The 18,782-nt window shown below is 39.7% G+C and overlaps 3 protein-coding genes across 7 annotated transcripts; 2 read left to right on the top strand and 1 right to left on the bottom strand.

Annotated features, from left to right (window-relative positions):
* Positions 1 to 149: 149 nt before the first annotated feature.
* p2rx4b (purinergic receptor P2X, ligand-gated ion channel, 4b) lies at positions 150 to 4,047 on the top strand (the record flags this gene model as incomplete). The annotated part of the gene is made up of 12 exons (XM_079517272.1): positions 150 to 292; positions 756 to 903; positions 1,219 to 1,290; positions 1,669 to 1,741; positions 2,059 to 2,155; positions 2,362 to 2,442; positions 2,532 to 2,673; positions 2,854 to 2,990; positions 3,130 to 3,220; positions 3,364 to 3,429; positions 3,665 to 3,769; positions 3,946 to 4,047. 12 exons carry the CDS (start codon positions 150 to 152, stop codon positions 3,982 to 3,984), a joined length of 1,194 nt encoding a protein of 397 aa, XP_079373398.1. The 3' UTR covers positions 3,985 to 4,047.
* Positions 4,048 to 5,354: 1,307 nt separating this feature from the next.
* On the top strand, positions 5,355 to 10,525 carry gucd1 (guanylyl cyclase domain containing 1). 2 transcript variants are annotated; one of them, XM_079517330.1, is made up of 6 exons: positions 5,355 to 5,797; positions 5,928 to 6,012; positions 6,143 to 6,308; positions 7,572 to 7,663; positions 7,761 to 8,002; positions 9,398 to 10,525. In XM_079517330.1, the coding sequence occupies exons 1-6, from the start codon at positions 5,791 to 5,793 to the stop codon at positions 9,487 to 9,489; spliced, it is 684 nt and encodes a 227-aa protein (XP_079373456.1). In that variant the 5' UTR covers positions 5,355 to 5,790; the 3' UTR covers positions 9,490 to 10,525. The 2 variants fall into 2 exon arrangements, with proteins under 2 accessions (XP_079373456.1, XP_079373455.1); XM_079517329.1 differs by having other exon boundaries at positions 7,761 to 8,116.
* Positions 10,526 to 11,571: 1,046 nt separating this feature from the next.
* Positions 11,572 to 18,574, bottom strand: upb1 (ureidopropionase, beta). Of its 4 annotated transcripts, none has more exons than XM_079517326.1 (11): positions 18,538 to 18,574; positions 16,383 to 16,573; positions 15,182 to 15,353; positions 14,752 to 14,839; positions 14,528 to 14,622; positions 14,102 to 14,260; positions 13,156 to 13,325; positions 12,835 to 12,916; positions 12,588 to 12,630; positions 12,018 to 12,172; positions 11,572 to 11,708 (listed from the first exon to the last, which is right to left on the bottom strand). In XM_079517326.1, exons 2-11 carry the CDS (start codon positions 16,484 to 16,486, stop codon positions 11,625 to 11,627), a joined length of 1,152 nt encoding a protein of 383 aa, XP_079373452.1. In that variant the 5' UTR covers positions 16,487 to 16,573; positions 18,538 to 18,574; the 3' UTR covers positions 11,572 to 11,624. The 4 variants fall into 4 exon arrangements, with proteins under 4 accessions (XP_079373452.1, XP_079373451.1, XP_079373454.1 ...); XM_079517325.1 differs by lacking the exon at positions 18,538 to 18,574 and adding an exon at positions 17,781 to 18,007; XM_079517328.1 differs by lacking the exon at positions 18,538 to 18,574 and adding an exon at positions 17,781 to 18,007 and having other exon boundaries at positions 16,383 to 16,556.
* Positions 18,575 to 18,782: the final 208 nt, after the last annotated feature.

Raw genomic sequence — 18,782 nt, 5'->3', positions numbered from 1 at the left:
AATAAATGTATAGGCCTATACCAAGGTACACATCCAAACATGTGCAGGTGTTGGACTGTACTGTACATCCCTGGTGATATATCCTGAATAGATAAGCCTACTTTGCTGCATATTATTGCAGCGCTCATCTCATTGTACTCAGTACAGTCATGGGTAAGGGTACAGGATGCTGCCAAGACCTTCTGCACTATGTCTTTGATTATGAAACACCCAAAACATTGGTTATTGAAAGCAAAAGTGTAGGATGTGTCTTCAGATTCTCGCAGCTGTTGGTTGCCCTTTATGTGGTCGGGTAAGTAAGGCTTTATCTTACAATAAATGGGCATGCATTCCCAATTTACATTGTGCTTGGCTTGCAATTTTCAAATAGGTCTAGTATAGATGAATAAGACAAAGGTTGTGTTGACATGTTTTCTGTCTTGTAGTAAAGTTACTGCTTTATTCCTCTTGTTTTCTCAAACTGGGTTGTGAGTGACCCAAAAAGTTGATGATGTGACCGTTTCCTTCACAAGAAAGACTTTGGTAGACTAGGAACACTATGCTGTCATTAACCCATTTAAAAAAATAAAAACACCAAGGTATAACAATGTATAGGTTTAATAGGTCCAAACTAAGTATATCTTGACCTGTATTTGAATTTGAATCAACAAAATCAAATGACTTAACGGTTTTATTTGTTCTCTGCCATGACATGTGATATGTTTGCTTTTCATGTGAAATGTATCTGTCCACTATACTATATGTACTGTCAACAGGTATGTCTGTGTAGTTCAGAAGGCCTACCAGGACACAGACACTGTCATTAGTACTGTCACTACTAAAGTGAAAGGATATGCCCTGTCCAATACATCTGGCACGAGGCCCTGGTTTTGGGATGTGGCTGATTATATTATTCCTCCTCAGGTATTTTAACTTGATATTTTCACAAAGCTACTCCTGCACAGTGCACATATAGACACAGACATGAATATAGAGTATACCCCCAGCCTCCAGAAATATGCTGCAGCGGTAATCCATACATGCTTTTCAAGCAATAGAGAAAGCATAACATACACCTATCATATTGCAGAATGATGATTTAAACATTATGCCTGCAAGGTATTTTCACTTCTGTGTTGCCACGGGTTATTCCTATGGCTCGCTAAATAAGATATAGGAGCTAACCTGACCTAAAAGACGTGAATGAACAATGACTATGCTCTTTTGTTTTGTATAAAGGCAGATCAATCATTCTTTGTGCTGACAAATGCCATTTTCACCACCAATCAAACCCAGGCAGCCTGCCCTGATGTGAGTGTCTGTTGTTGATCTCTCTTCCTGACTCACTTGTTAAAAGGGGATGTAATAATAGTTATCATTAGTAATGCATTCCTTTAAATGTAATTACATAATTATGGATACTATATATATCTGCTGTATAAGAAAACAACTAACTCCAAAATGTAAATTTTTCAGGAAACGAAGAAAACCTTATATTTTTAAAAAACAAAGCAATACTGCCTCATCAATTACTTGCATGAGCGAGGGAGGGGGGGTGGAGTTAGCTGCTGCAGTTTGAGGGTCCAATGGAGTTAAGAGTTCAATAGCACTGGTGTATGCAAAAAAAATCAAAAACCTCAAAAATGTAGTTATACCCGAGTCCCGACATATATAATCTCTCTCTTCCAGTTTCCAAATCCATCTACCATTTGCACTGATGACTACGACTGCACTGAGGGAAAGAATGATCCCCGAGGCAGTGGTAAGGCTACCACACTAGAACATAATGAATGGATGGACTGTCAAGGCCAGAAAGTAGTTTTTTGCCACTCAGTAGGCGTTCCCTCGTAACTTCCGGGTATGATGATGATGTCACGTGTATACCCTCTACTATAGGACATTTCTCATAAGTGGGTCTGTCTGTACACTGTCAAATCATTAGTGTTAATTCAACTCTATAGTTAGAAATGGATAAACGAACACTAAGGTTTTCATTGGGTATGTTTCCCCTTGCCATATTATCATTTATCAATGCAATGGAATAGCTGATATCGTGACTAAAAGTTGACTCTAACTCAGGTATCCAGACAGGACTGTGTGTCAACTATTCCGATACAGTCAAGACCTGTGAGGTATTATCTTGGTGTCCCCTTGAAATAGACACTACTCTACCCGAGTAAGAATATTTACACTCTTTTATTAGCCATCCTATATAAATAGGTATTCATTGTTAAATATGTGTTAAAACTGTCGTGACCATGTACATATCAGATACAGGTGATGGTAGGTATGTATACATGGTGTAATGACTATACTTGATGATGCACGCTTGGTTGTAGTATAAAACAGGCTTAAGACATCATAGTTTGCCATCTCTCATAGGCCTGCAATGCTGGGAGATACAAAGGACTTCACAGTATTGATTAAAAACACTGCAACGTACCCCAAGTTTAACTTTCACAGGTTAGAGTTGACTTTTCTCGCAATAAAAGACATAACTTATATCAGAGATACTACAGGGTGGTACAGTAACTTCTCTTCTCCCCCTCCAGGAGAAACATTCTGCCACAAATTAACTCCTCGTACTTGAAGAAATGTGAATTCCATCATATAACGGACCCTGACTGCCCAATATTCCGTCTCAAATACATTGTTTCAGAAGCTGGGCAGGATTTTCAAACCATGGCTGTCAAGGTAAGCTCATGAGTTCCTGGTAAAATACATTAGCAAGTTTTGTATGATGCTGATTTAAGATTAGGTTCTCTGTCACTGGCAATTAGCAATCAGGTTAGGCCTACCTATCACAAGGTAGTAAATACGTCACACACGTACAAATGAATCATCTTTAATTGAGCAACGTTTATGATTGTTAAGGGTGGCATCATCGGTGTCCTCATTGACTGGAGCTGTGACTTGGACTTGTGGGCAGGCAAATGTAAACCAAAGTACAGCTTTCAAAGGTTAGACAGCACAGATCCTGGCAATAATGTGGCACCTGGATTCAACTTCAGGTTAGTGTGTGCGTGTGCGTGTGCGTGTGCGTGTGCGTGTGCGTGTGTGTGTGTGTGTGCGTGTGTGTGCGCGCGTGCGCGTGCTGCTTTGGACGGTAAGGTGGAAAATGAAACTCTTTACAAAATGTTGCATATACAGGTTTGCAAAATACTACAAAACCCCTGATGGTGAGACAAGAACACTAATCAAAGCATATGGAATTCGGTTTGAAGTTGTTGTGTTTGGCACGGTAAGGGTGGAGTAAAAAAAAATATATCCTGTTGCTGTCTTAATATAAATCATAGTGATACAAATTGCCTATTAGAGTATGCCACTGTCTATTTTCTCACAAACAGCTTTTATTTTTTTTATTTTTTATTTTTTAACTTTCAGGCAGGTAAATTTAGCATTGTACCAACACTGGTGAACTTGGGTGCTGCACTTTCATTCCTCAGTTTAGTAAGTACCTGTATGCCTTTCTCTCTTGAAGCAAAGAGAAAATATGATGAAAATGCATTTTCTTTAAAGAATTTGATAATGTCCAGAATTGAGAGAAAATATTTTTTTTCTTTTTTAATCCAGCTCATGACATGGATCCTCTCTTTGCTCTCTGTCTGGCCCCTTTTCCCCATCTCTATTCATCATGCTACTTGACAAGAATGCATAAAGATGCTCTTTCAATGATTTTCCTCAGATACCTGTAGTTGCCGACTGGTTCCTGTTGACTTGTACAAAAAGAAAAGCTCTTTACAGTAAACACAAAGTCACACACCTGAGCAAGGAACTTGATAGTGAACAAGTAAGTATAGTGAACTTCCTTCGATTATTATATTAAAGTATAAAAAGGCCTATGTTTACTTTTTGATACGTTTTAGCTCTGGAAGGTTCATTGTTAAGACACGTGTTGGGTATAATTTGTGTTCTACCTGGGTCATTCATAACTTGATAAGACTGCTTTTCTACACATTCTTTAAGATGCAGGTGTCCATGAGCACCAGCTATGGAACCCCATAACACTGACACTGCAACAGGGAGCATTTCTTTGGATATCCAATTCTAGAAAGCTGCCATAAAACAGACTTCCAATGTTTTGCATTAATTAATACATGAATATGTTATCATTGTTGCTGCCGTGTGGAAATATCCTTTTTATTAAAACTATATGTTTTTTATATTTTGTGTGACACTCTTGTATGATGAAGTAGGGCATTAGTCCGGCAGTCAGAGTTGTGGAGTGGGACATTTGGTAAAGGCCTATAGTCTTTTTTTTATTGGCCTAAAATATTGTCTATATACATACATTCATGAATCCACTTGCTGACCGGCTGTCAGAATTGAGCAATTATTTTTTATAGGGGTTTATGTGACCCTACCATTAACATAAGGCAACAATGTCAAACTTTCCTTATGCTTTAAGTAGCATGTGACATGTCAAACTAGGGGGTTTTCATGATTCTGAATCCATTCCAAGCATTAGTTTCTTAGCCCAAGCACTCCTTGGGCTAAGAACGGCCACAGCCACTTGACCAAATGTGCCCAAAATGTGCTGACCTCATCACATTTGTGCTGACCTCATCACATTTGTGATGACGGCTATGGCCGTTTTTAGTCCAAGGAGTGGTTTTTGTGCAAAACTAATGCTTGGAATGGATTCAGAATCATAAAAACCCCCTAGTTTGACATGTCACATGCCACTTAAATTTGTGAATGTATGTATATAGACAATATTTTAGGCCAATAAAAAAGACTATATACCAAATTTTGCACTTTAAACAAAGGAAGCCTGTTCGCTGCCGGACTACATTAATTGACAAAATAAACAAACATTTTTAAAATATATTATATATATATATATATATATATAATATTAAAAATGGCCGAGTTGCATAAAATTTATTAATTTAAATTAATTATAATAATTTTGTTTTAATCTGGTTGGGTTTAGTTGTGTTTTGTGCTGAATAATTGAATTACATTGATGTGAATAAGTCATTTGTGTAACCATGCAATTATGAGTGCATGTGTATGTATTTAAGTATTCATCATTTATTTGTATTCATGTGCTTATATGTACAAACCAAATTTGTATTCATTTATTTTTGCTAAATAAAAAACGTTTATAAAGTTTATAGGTCAGGTGTCCGGGTCCCTCTCCCTTGAGTGAAGTGACTTAAAATGACTGTATGCATTACTGTATTGCTTTACTCTGTTTCAAAATTAATTCTCTGAATAAACCAATTTGTTGAACTATACTTATTAAGTATTTCAGACTCGAGATTTTCCTACGAATTCAATTCAATTCAAGCATCATAGACATAGGCTAAAATGTGGATGCTACACTTCCACCATACTCCACCTGGGGGCAGCATCGTTTCAGTTTCAGGTCTATCTCTAAGTAGTTTCTCAGCTGAGCGCAGTCAGCGCACGTCATGGTAAAGAAAGCTGAGCATCGTAGTAGCATGTAAGCTAACAAGGTAGCAAACAACAGAGGAGCAGGGCAGTGCTTTTAGAGACCTGGCTTCGTTCTAGCTGTCCAACATTCATTATAAAGTTAGTTAACTCAGTATAGCTGTCGCTATGGTGTCAGTTAATGGTGGGCCAACATTAACGTTACTCTAGCTAGCATTGAGCTAGCCGTACTCTGGTAACCAAGCGAAGGCTAAGCTAACAAACAGGCTAGTTTATCTTGTTTCTTTTAGGTAGCATTAATGAGGCAGTTCAACCCTGGATTACTGGATCTACAGTAAACTAAGTTGGATTCAGTCTCTAGCAGTTAGTTAGGTACTTGGCTACCTATCTAACTTGGAAGCAACCCCCAGAATGACAGGTAAGCCAGATAAATGTCTTATTAGTTACAGGCTAGCCAACCTAGCTTAGCTTAAGTTTATTATTGTTACGTTAAAACAATTTTGTTAGAGTTATCTAGCTATAATGGTTATTTTTTTGTACTCCCACAGATGGTGTAGTTCTATTGAATGTCCCTGTCATTCGGCAGCTTTACCACTGGGATTGTGGGTTAGCCTGTTCAAGAATGGTTTTGAAGTAAGTTCACTCATTAATCATTAATAACATGGAAGCCTTATACACATAATACACTTGTGTCCTCCATTGTACCTGGACGTAGTATCCAGATGACAATAAGCAGTTATAATGAGCTTTATGAACTTTACAGATACCTCCATCCTGTCAGTGATGAAGAGTTTCAAAATGCTTGTTGGGAGCTGAAGTTGACAGAAAGCGTGTGGACGATTGACTTGGCTTACCTCATGTGCCAGCTGGGTATCAAACACCGCTTTTGCACCCAGACTCTGGGTGTTGACAAGGGTTTTAAGAACCAGGTACTGTCCCAACCAAGTCAGTCATTTTTGTCGGGGCTGAGTTCAATTCTGTGTGACTTGATTAGGGATGGGACGATGATCCTTATCACAATAATCGTATTGCATAGATTTCTATTTATCGTGACATTTTCCTCAACCTTTAGAGTCACTGATTCAGTCAGAGTTCAAAGTCGGGTGCTGTTGTAAAAAAATGGTGGTCGTCAGCCCAGGTACCTGATAACAAGAACACGCATGTCAGCAGCCCTGAAACATGACTGTCGTGAATAAAAGTATGAGCGTCATGTGAACCATGGCTAGTCAGCAATCCAATCATAAGTAACTTATCCTGGGTGGCCTGCCTCTATCAAGGCCTATTCATAGTCTGGATTTTCGGTGGTGAGGTGACCACCGCTCCGGTGGTGAGCTGACCACCAGAGCTGAAATAACGTTGAGTGGTGGTGAGTAAAAACAGAGAAGGGCTGGAGCGGTGGCAGTGGTTTGCTCTTCACCGTGGCTTGTGACGTCATGTTGTAGTTCGGTGGTCACCTAACCACCGAAAATCCAGACTATGTATGAGCCTTCAGCCTTATGACTGTATTAGACAACCGCAACATTTGGCCACGTCGTCCAGCATCTTCTTATGGGTCCCCTTTAAGGCTCATTCATAGTCTGGATTTTCGGTGGTTAGGTGACCACCGAACTACAACATGACGTCACGGGCCGCGGTGAAGAGCAAACCACCGCCATCGCCCCAGCCCTTCTCTCTGTTTTTACTCACCACCGCTCAACGTTATTTCAGCTCCGGTGGTCACCTCACCACCGGAGCGGTGGTCACCTCACCACTGAAAATCCAGACTATGAATGAGCCTTTAGTGTCCCCATCTGATCTCTGAGGATAATTTAGCTTTTGTTGAGCTGCAAATTCAGTACCACTTATATACTTGATAGAACAGACCTGTAAAGAGTGCATTTGGGTGCTCATTTCACTACACAAAACAAATCGATTCACCAAAAATGGCGGATCTACAAGCTCCCAACACGTTGGAACATGTGAGCTTGTAGATCTACTATTTTTGGCGAATGTTCCTCCCAGAATAGGGATGCTGGTGGTTCAAGTGGTTAACAAAAGTGTAATTTCTATTTTCAGTTGAATTCATGAATTTTCATGAATCATGTAATTTTTATGATTGAATCGTCCCATCCCTAAACTTGGTATTGACTTTAAAAGAATGTATTAAAGCACTTTCTTATCTCTCTCTCTCTCGCTCTCTCTCGGGTTTGCAGTCATTTTATAAAAAACATTTCGATACAGAGGAAGACCGAGTTAATGAGCTCTTCCTCAAGGCAGAGAGCAAAGGTGTGGTGGTGAAAAAATGGTGAGTTATCTTATTAATCTGTAAACAACAGATCTGTTGATTCACAGTAGCACAAGACTTAACACCTGTAAATGTCTTCTTGAATGTCATCCTTTAGCTCTGTGACGATTCAGGAGATCCAGGCTCATCTTGATCAGGGCCATGTTGCCATAGTGTTGGTCAACGCTGTGGTTTTGACATGTGACCTCTGCTCTTCACCTGTCAAATACTGCTGCTTCCTTCCTGTGGGCCAGAAGTGTTTCTGCAGGAAGCCAGAATACCAGGGTCACTTTGTGGTCATATGTGGCTTCAACAGGAGTACTGGTTGCATCTTCTATAACAACCCTGCATATTCTGACCGTGAGTATCACATTATAAGAGGCTCAGCCTCAGAAACACAAGAACACAGTAGAAGCTGCTGGCCTACCGTATCAGATGTCGTGGTGGCGCTGGTCTAAAATGCCATATCAGCAGGTAATCGAAGTCAAATTTGGCCAGCATATTAAATGGCAACTTCACATATTCTTTATAAACAGGCATTTTATTGCTTCAGGCTTTCTTCATCCCTCCATGAGAACTATGTTCACACAAAGATGATAAACAACAATCAAAAACGTGCACAGTACATTTAAACATAAATTAAAATACAATGACATGTAGAAATGTGCAATACGCAGTTTAGCATGTCCACCACACACAGCTAGCCTGACACTATAAATATTTTTTTAATGTTAGCGATTCAGGGCTGGAGCCAGGCTAACACACAGCAGCAACAACAGAAATTAAAAAATAGAATGCCTTGTTGGCCACTTGTTGTAGAAAAAAGGTCCATGATTCTTTGAAAGTCCTTAAAGTCTCTTAACCATCTGTCTTTGGCTTCAGACGTCTTTCTTTAATCACTTTAGCAGTGCAATATCACAGTGCAAGTTTCAGAGCTCAATCAAACCGGTTTGCTTTGTCACCTGGCTAGTGACATTCATCAATCAATTTTAGTTGTAGTGATAGGGAACTTTCGTTCGGCCCTAGAAAATTTGAATCGCATCATGTTTTTAAAAAATCAAATATTTAACCAATTATTTATTTATTCATGGAATTATGAACTTATGACCATTCATTTTGAGCATTTTAGTATTTTTATAGTAACGTCACTTACAGAGACATTGGTCGTTCATAATGTTTCTACATTTTGTTGTTATAAAAGTTATTTTTCAGGGTTTTCTTGCCTTTATTGATAGTTTCAAAGAGTAGAGAGACAGGAAACTGGGAGTCGAACCCGGGTTCAGAGACTATGTGGTAAATTTTCTAGCCAGGGCGCTGGCGTAGAGTGGTCCGGGCACCTAGGCTGTGTGTCGCTGGTTTGTATCCCGATCCCGACGACCTTTGCTGCGTGTCACTCCGCATCTCTCTCCACATTTCCTGTCAGTGTGTACTTAACTATAAATAAAGGCATAAAAGCCCCCCAAAAAATCAAACATTGGCTGCATTTTTTTTTTAAATCAATGTATTTATTTTTAATCTAGACAAACACGACACAGGCAGTTACTGGAAATTTTGACTAGTGTATTGGAAGTGCGCACAGACATACCTTTTTGTTTGTTATTAAATCATACCTGTGACACTTTCATTAGATGGAGACAACTGGAAAAGTCACATTTAATTAGCAAATAATGACATCTGTCAGATGATTTGGCACATGATTTGGCACATGCTATCCATCTTGGCAAAGAACCTCAACGTGTGTGTTTATTATTTCAGGAGTATGTTGTACCAGCATCAGTAACTTTGAAGAGGCTCGGCGGAGCTACGGAACAGACGAGGACATCCTGTTTATATTTAAGGAGCCCTGAAAGACAATGTTGTTGATGCATATATGGATTCTGCATCGCTTATCAAAGTTGTAGTGACATTGCAGTGCTGCAGACCCTCCGCCCCAGTCTGGGATCATTGGTCCCAGCTTTAGCCAAGCATTGTAGATCATTTCCCCAGGCTGTCCTCTTTGGTGCTAAGATGTCTGGCTGCTCACAGAAGTAACACTGCTACAGTTACACCATTCACAATTAATGTAATTTGCGCCCCTTCACACAGAGCCATTTCCACTCAACCTGTGAAGGCTGGAAACTTTATTTTTCCTTTGACAGAGGTGAGCAGATACTTTGGATGAATTCTACGCTGTCTTTTGCTCAAATTTAGCGTAGTTATTTGTGAATTGTGAGCAGACATTTCAGACATTTGCTGTGGATGCAATGTAGTGGAAGAAATGTACCACACAAATAAGGGCTGATGGCAACTGCATATTACACGGTAAAATCCAGAGTCTTGACACATTCCCTCGCTTCACCACCGATGACGGAGATCCCTGTCATGATTTTTCAGTGGTTTATGATAGATTGTGCTCTTCACCTACGTATGAATGGTTCTAGGTTGGTAGGTAAGCAACAGCTACAACTGGAAATGAACCAGAAGTGAACATTTCGTCTGCCATCCGCCTCCATGTTATCAGATTTAGAAGAATGCATTTATCTCTGATTATTTTCCCAGATTTCTTTTTTGGTCAAAACTAGCTTTGTTCAACGGCCCATAACTAAAGAACCAATGATCGCGGTTAAAAAATAAATTATTCCGGGTGAAATAAAAGACGACATCTCGGGTCCCAGGGTCGGCCTTCAAAATAAGGGTCTTGACTGAAAAACACTAGTGGTTTTGGAAGAAAGAATTAATACCTGGCAGTGAACGTAACACAACATTCTGGATTTTGCTATGTGCTTTACCTAGAGTTTTGTTTTACACTCATGTCTTAGAAGCTTATCTATAGTTGCAAACGTGCACCCTCAATTGCCTTTTATTTTCTGTAAAAGTACTTTGACACTTTGTAGATGTCCTACATATTATATCAACAGGGAATAGAGGGAGAAAATATTTTTGAAAAGACTCAGGAAATGAATTGTCCTTGAAGTATAATGTTATGTATGAATGTATATGCCTAATTTGATGTATGTACTGTATGTATGAATTGACAAATGCTTGTCAAATGCTAATGCAATGCAATACACCATGGCCTGTCAATGGAACCACCTCTGCCTGGCGGGTGGGACCATCAACTATCTTTCGACAGAGTGAGGACAAGTGGACAACATGCAAATGTTAGTTTGTCATACTTTAATTCACACGATTGGTGGATCAGCTAAAGGCTAAACATTGGATGGAGAAAGCTCATGTGAGTGACGCACTGTTGTGCATAGAATGATGCCTTGTAGGCACAAACGTGGTCAGGGCACCAAGTGACTGTCAGCCTGATGGGGTGTTTTTGCTGTGGCTGATAAGTTTGTGTACTCTACCTGCCACCTTGGCAGTTAACCAGACAAGAGGTTGTATGAATTGGAGTCTGACATAGTGAAACGTACTGGTTAAGCCACTGGACAGATGTCTTGTGTGGGGGTGGAAAAGCGTGGCTGAAACTCACTCAGTTTATTTTTTACGTTGGTATCATGGATGAAGTTGCACTATGGTTTTCATACCAGATATAATGTGTTTAAATTATCGATTTGATCATGAAATGGCTTTTATTAAGATGAAATAAAGCATTTCTGCTTTTTGATGGTGACCGTGAGAGAAATGGGTAAGGCGGGATGATGTGCAGCAAAGGGTTCCATGTTGGATTCAAGCCTGGGCCTGCTGCAGGAAGGAGCTACTGGCGTGCCCATGAAATAACTTCTGGGTCTAGAACTAGAACTACACCTTATGTTATTCCTGGTTGTGCATTTTTGGTATGAACAAATGGAACATTTGAAGCAGCAAACTTTATTTTTTATGAAATGTACAATTGCATTTATTATGTTCTGTAATTAAAGCATTCTGAATGCGTGCTCCATGTGTTTTTCCATTGTGTTTACTGAATAGAGCAGGGGTCTTTAATATGGGGTCCTCAGTTACTACAAATCTTTGTGATTTTCTTTTTTACACCCCTGGTGTAGAGAACAACTGTCTACTCCTTAACTATTTTAGGTCTGAAGTCATGTTTGACAGCCTCGGTGAGCTCCTTGGCATACTCCGTATATCTCCCAGTCATCTGCAAATGCAACAGAGGATGTAGATTGTTAATGCAGTCCATCCTGAAAGTTTATGAAACAATACGGCTGCATAGTTTATTATTTACATCAACTTTACATGATCATCCCTTCGTTCCCCTTCTATATAATACTCAAAGCACCATTCTGGTGTGTGTGTGTAATTTATTAACATCCCCTCATAGTCGCAACACCATTCTGGTGTGTGTGTGTGCGCGAACCTCACCCAAAGAAATTGCACACACATTGCATCTCCTATTTACAGATAAAAGGTGTGCGCGTGCATGCATGTGGAACTATGTTAAATGCACCTTAAAACTCCACTTGTCACTAATTTGTCTGTTCAGGTTGAGGTCCAGTTCTGCTACCAGGAGACCATCCCGTGTTCTGGAGAGCCCAGGTGTGCGGCTGCCATCTGGAGCAGCCACATAGCTTGACCCATAGAATTGTCCAAAATCTTGATGAGCTGGATGAAACAATAACATACTTTATTAATATATATAATGATATTCATTATTGTAAATGCAGAAATTGATTCCATTAATCAATATAAATTATATTGCACTCCAAAGGTTACCCATGATTCCATGAATTTTGACCCCTTTCAAAATCAAAAGACCTATGCTCATTCTTGCAACATTGCTTAGCCAAATTCTCAACCAAGCTGAGAATTGTTCTGTAAATGGAAGTAAAATTTAAAGAGCATGTACCATATAAGACTCCATGTTTATCATGCAATCGGACATATTTTCTCTTCGCAGAGTCTGGGACCGAGGCTAGTAATGGACTGGTCAAGAGGGGTCCCTGTTGCAGTGTGGTGGGACATTTAAAGCATATCCCCCACAACAGTAACTTTTGAACTAAGACAATAATTGTCTTACCTTTTTTTCCATCTCCAGACGTGAACTCATTTTTGAAGTGTTCCTGCATAAAACAAAACAAGTTAAGCTAAAACTGAGTAATTGTACCACTGTTTTATGAAGCTTATCAGATCTACATACAACTACACAACTGAGTTTCTGAGAATAGAACATATAAATGACAATGGCCTGTTATAGCTAAATCCCTTCAACAATTGAATTTACCTGAAACTTGTTCAATGCATTATCTCTGATATAGTGTACTTACCGTACCAACACGGTTGATTGCACAAGTGAAGCAATGGTTTGCAATGGCTGCATTCCTGGCCTCAATAGGCCACATTGGCTCACTATATTAATGACAGAGATATAGAGACAAATAAACACTTTTTTTAACTGCACTTGACAGAAATTAACACCACCACAAAACCATGACAAACAAAACAAGGCATAAAATAAAAAGAGGGTGTAGAAGACACAGGGTAATATTAAAAACAATGGCCTGTCATAGGAAAATGAAGGGGTGGGGTGGACGGTTTGTTCTCTATTACTTTATACATGCTTGATGCTACAGTGCATAATGACACACCTGAGTGCTCCAACAGTAGCTGATGGGTTGAAGATGATCTCTGCTCCATTCATACTGTACATGAACCAGTTGAGAGGGTGATGACGTCCATAGCAGATGTTCACAGCTATCTTTCCAAACTGGGTCTGGAACACTGTATGGCCAGTGTCTCCTTCCATGTAATATGTAGACTAAACAAAAGTGAAAAGGGTAAATACTTTGATGTTGTTTAGTTTACGTGGGTTATGTACAGAAATGACAAATGTATGATTTATACAGTAGGCCTATAAGAGTCGACCCTCGCAATAAATTGCTACAGCTCTTTTAGAGATTATTACAAGTGGAAGATACAAGATCTATTGCAAACGAGATCTTGTATCTCAATTTGCCTTGGATCAAGACTATCAGATTCATTTTATCGAGTGTGACAGCAATTGTCAGATTCAATCGAATAAATCTGATATTGTCGGTATCCACCCTGGACAGAGGTCTCCACTTTTGTCATCCTTCATGAGGTTTATTCCTTTAGTTTTCCCATCAAGGGGGTTTTCTTGAGAGTTGTTTCTTATTTGAACGTTAAAGTTCAGGGGGTATCTTTCGGTTACTTTGTTGTCATGGCAAATACTGTATGTACATGCCCAATGACAGCACTAATCCCAACACGTTGCACAAGTGAAGCAATGGTTTGCAATGGCTGCATCACAAGCCCATATAGGGAGATACACCTGTGGGTGTGTGTACTCACATTATGTGCTGATCAGCATTCAGCACTGATCACAAATCAACGTTGTTGGGCAGTTATATCACACTAGTAATAATATGCACATGCATGCCTGTCATAATACTGACATCATATCTGACTGACATCTTCCAGTGCTGGGTACCGACCTGAACACACATACACAGTGCATACAAATAAACAGCATACCTGTGAAATCAGTTACTACAGGATACCACACACACTAACCTCATTGAAATCTCCAATCCGTGGAATATGGTATTTCCTGCTTTTGCCAAGCACACTCCCTGTGTTGGAGATCACTACAGCAGTGTTCCACAGAGTGTGGTGCAACTCGTCACGCTCCAAAATGGGGGACACGATCACCATGTTGTATTTCTTGGCAAGCTAATGATATGAATGGATGTTTCACATGAGTTGCCTTTTTCCCCCCACACAAGTACTTACTTTCTTCACTGCTATTACTATATGCTACTATATGCTATTACTATATAATAACTATAGTAAAGATGTGTATGGTTATAGTCTATGGTAAAATAGTATGGGAAATTACTCTATGGTCTAAGGTCTATGTCTATGGTAATGGACTAATAGGGAAGCTGAATGAGTTGGAAGGACTATAATGGTATGGTAAAGATCACTATATACTCCCACCTTTTGGCAAAAGCGTGTGGTGTTTCCTTCCTCAGCAGACTCCGCAAACTCTGTCCATGGTTCTTTCTCACGGGTGCAGAAAGCAAAGGGCATGGCTGTGGATGCCAACATCACTGTCAATAACTCAGCTTGAATAGTGTATTTATTGTTTAACTTCACAAGCAGGGCAGTAGGTTGGTATGATGACCTTGTTGTGAGTCTTGTATTTGTATGCCACTACTCACTCCAGGTCTCCTGAAAGCAGACGATGTTGACACCACACATGGCTGCTACCTCTACCAGCTCACCAATCCTGCTATGCATAGCATTGATCTGTATGTGAGAATGAGACACAGCAGACACACAGAGTTATTGCACACCTGTGTAACATCGATATCGATGTGTTTTTCGTCTTCCGCTTCCCCTCTCCACTGTACAGTATGGCTTGGTGTCCTGGCAACAGGAGTGTCAATATGTACCGTGGAGGTCTGTGAATTGTTTGTACATGAAGGCTATGTCTCGGGCTCTGCTGCTCTGCACCAAGATCAACAAGAAGTTAAGAACATTACCTTCCCAATTATGAGTAGTTTGTGAATACAGTTTCTCGTTTCTCAGTGTTATGCAATAAAGTGTATAATAAAATATATGAATGTAATGCACCACTTCCTCTCTGACCTGATCTAGCACAGGAGCATCAGTGGGCAGAACTATGTGGTTCTGAATTAGCCCGATTCGGATCTTCCTGGACGGTCTGAGCTGTTCCTGGGCAGCCTCAAACACGTAACCCTGCAACTCAAACTCCCGCTCTGAGGCTGCCTCCACTGCACATTGTGGGACATCCAACTTCCTACAGGAGAGCAAAGACAGTTCAAAAGCTGCTTTAGTGCTGACTGTGTGCAAGCTCATCATCGGATGTGAGACAAAGATCAAGAAGAGAAAAGAAAATAAGGTCCGCACACTGGACTGAGCTCCAAAGCTTAAATATTTATTCTTTACACCAAAGTGGACATGACGTTTCGAGTCTCATGGCTCTTCATCAGACCAATCAGAGATCACAGACAAAGATCAAAACTCATACATATTGTATGACTATACCTGGTTCCGAATGTGAATATGGAGGGGGATGCAGAGTTTATCTTCTCAATGACACCCATGGTAATAATAAGGAAAATAAATCTACAGTTAGTTGGAAATAGTTTAGTTTTATAATCTGCTTGTAAGCCCAAAATTGATGACAAGAAGTGGGATTCATGGAAAATAGTTACTGTAAAATGTCCTTTCCTATACTACCCTACCAGTTCCTTCTCAACTCTACATCAGAGGGACATCATCGATTAGGGGACAGGACTAACTATCTCTGTTGGAAGCAGACTACAGTATGTGACCAAATGTATCTAGGCATGCACATGTTGAAGCTGAAGTTGTCATTATCGCTGCATAAGCAGTGATAATCAGAACTTTAGCTTAATTTATTCCAACTACATTTAGACTATGATACACTTCACTGTTGCTGTCCGAGAATCAAGACTGTGTACTTACGTGGGGCCACTTCAAACGGTGAAATCAAAGTAAGATTCTCATTTCAAAGATATTTACTAGTGTTCTTCCAATTTGCTTTATTTGTTTTTACTTGTGTGCTAACAGCTCTGTGCAGAGTGCTCTCAGTGCAGAAGTGGACTTTGTCCACTTCTGCATAACTCACTCATCAAACATTTTCAAGGGGATAAATAGGCCCAATTCGCTATATGATTAAACAATTTTGACTTAAAGTACTTGATTTTACTTGATTAAAACAATGTATGTAACTTGTCCAAGCTTTCCCATGATAACACCGCAAGTAAGTGAGGAATGCAAGCTAATGCTGAAAATAACTTACGTAGTTTCCTTTCCAAATAAGATCCGTTTGACCTCTCTCAGCTCATCCTTGGGTATATGTGTCTCCAAAGTCTTCTCCAAGCATTCAAACTCTGATGCTGACATTATGAATCACTTCTTGTCAGCGATATCCAGTGTCTCTGTGGCTCTATGCTGGTGCAGATTTGGATACTACCTGGACCAGGTCAATAACTAATGGTTAAAGAAACTATTACACTTTAACCCACTGCAAAGGTTGTGTAATCACTTTGCACTCTACTCCCTGTCTCCGTTCCATACCGTTTTTGGACAATGAAGGATGTACCATGACACGTCTGTTTGTCTGTCTGTCTGTGTGTGTGTGGTAAAGACAGACTGACTTTCCCACTTATGTCTTTGTACCCCCAGTATTTTATGTTTCAGTACAATCACCTTATGCATTACAAATGGACAAACTCAGTTGAAATATATATTTATTGAGTTAAAGAAAAAGCTCATTGCTCAACCAAACTTACTCCCTGTTTTTGGGTTGATCATCCAAAACCAGCCGATTCGACTGGTATCCAAAACAGTCACAGCTGATTCCGGGGATCCTTTTATAGGCTGGTGGAGGAACCTAATTGGGACTTACCACTTATGGGGGTGTGTGTGTGTGTGTGTGTGTATTTGTATACCGGTATGTAACTTTATATTATGAATGAAGAGTTGTTTGCTAAAACATGATTAGAACACCTTGTGGATTATGATGTCCGTAAGGTTTGGGAAATGTTTCTGTGTTTATTTTGGCTAGAGAGGTTGGTGAAACTATAGTCTTAAACCAGAGCTCAAGACTGTTGGTTTGACCCAACAATTGAAAGGCCCAGATTGTGGGTGGGGAAGGGATTCCAGTTTCAGGTAGTAGAGGGAATAGAAACTATAGAAGGGCACATTGCTGGATAGCTCTGCCCTTATAGTGAACAGTCATAGCACAGAGTGTAGCTAGACTGTCGTGTTGTTTTAAACACACCCTCAGTGAAAGGTTCGGCTTTAAACTTATAGGCTTGATTAGGTCTGTAAGTTTTGTTTCCTTTTTCGTGAACTACCTTTCTTGTGAAACCCTATTCGGAAGAATGATTTTTGAACATTATTTTTGAACAGCTTGCAAAAGAAGAATAAAAGTACATTTTCTAAATCTCTGGAGTGTAATTTCTGTTCACCTAGCCCTCATCCAAACGGACTCATTTACAGTGTCTGTCTGTCTGTCTGTCTGAAAAAATAAACCAGTTAAGAATTCTATAAAAATGTAGTGTAAGTGAAGAGGTTACACAGTATGCATCAAAATACATGTCAGCACACCATGAAGATGACTATACAACTTTTATTGTAAAACAAATAAGTCTATAGTAATTAACTATTAGTACAAATACAAAGAATGTCCTACCACTGAAATAGCAAATGAAGCTCCCACTGTCAGGCCCACGCACTGTAGCTATGCCATGTTCTCCACATCATGGTCTGCTTACGCACAAATAAATGTTCACGAAATGCACACACTAAAGTTGGTCCAATTCGCGGCTGGAAATCAGCAATCAGAGGTTTATTCACCAAAAGTTTACAGGAATGGCTAAATGGTATAAGCAGCAGTTGGCATGGTGGTGGCAGCATGCAGCTCACCAAGTCCTATCACCATTCATAATCACTGAGGGTGTTTGTTTCTGGGCTTTCAGGCTTTTATACTCACCTGTGTCAATCAGTGTGGGACTCTACCATGCTACAGCCTACAGGTAACCTTAAAACATGCAACCAATCTAAAACTCACATTATATATCAAGAAAGCACAGGTATAAATACAACTTATGCACACTATTGCAAAATAAACCATATCCCAATATCATTAGCAGCTTCCAATGCACAACACAAAACCCCCCTCTGCTACTGTGGTCCAGCCCAGAACTATATGGTGCTTGTGGACCCCAGGGTCCGAAATCTTAAGCCCAAACACCCTGGAACAGACAGAACCGATTAAACTGTATCACAATTAAACATGTGATTAAACATCACAATCAAACATCACATATAATTATATATTGCCATTATATATATATATATATATATATATATATATATTGCACTAGTAAAACATATTGCACTCCCTTATGTGTGTTCTACTGAATATAATTGTACTTGCCCATCATGACAGGTGGTACTGTCCAGTGTCCAAGGCTGAGTCATGGCCATCCCCGACGGCTAGGAAACAAACTCACTTTCAATAAATCAATTAAATCATGACTGCTGTTTATTTGTGTGCAAATACAGTATACTGTACAAATGACTAAAGTGCACATACTATGCTGTGCAAATATATCAAGAGGACCTCTTTGTTAAACACACACACACACACACACACACACACACACACACACACACACACACACACACACAC

This window comes from Electrona antarctica (genome assembly GCF_951216825.1).
Source record: "Electrona antarctica genome assembly, chromosome: 12".
Lineage (NCBI taxonomy): Eukaryota > Metazoa > Chordata > Actinopteri > Myctophiformes > Myctophidae > Electrona > Electrona antarctica.
Note: the sequence above shows the minus strand (reverse complement) of the source record. Positions and strands in the feature narration are given on the sequence as shown.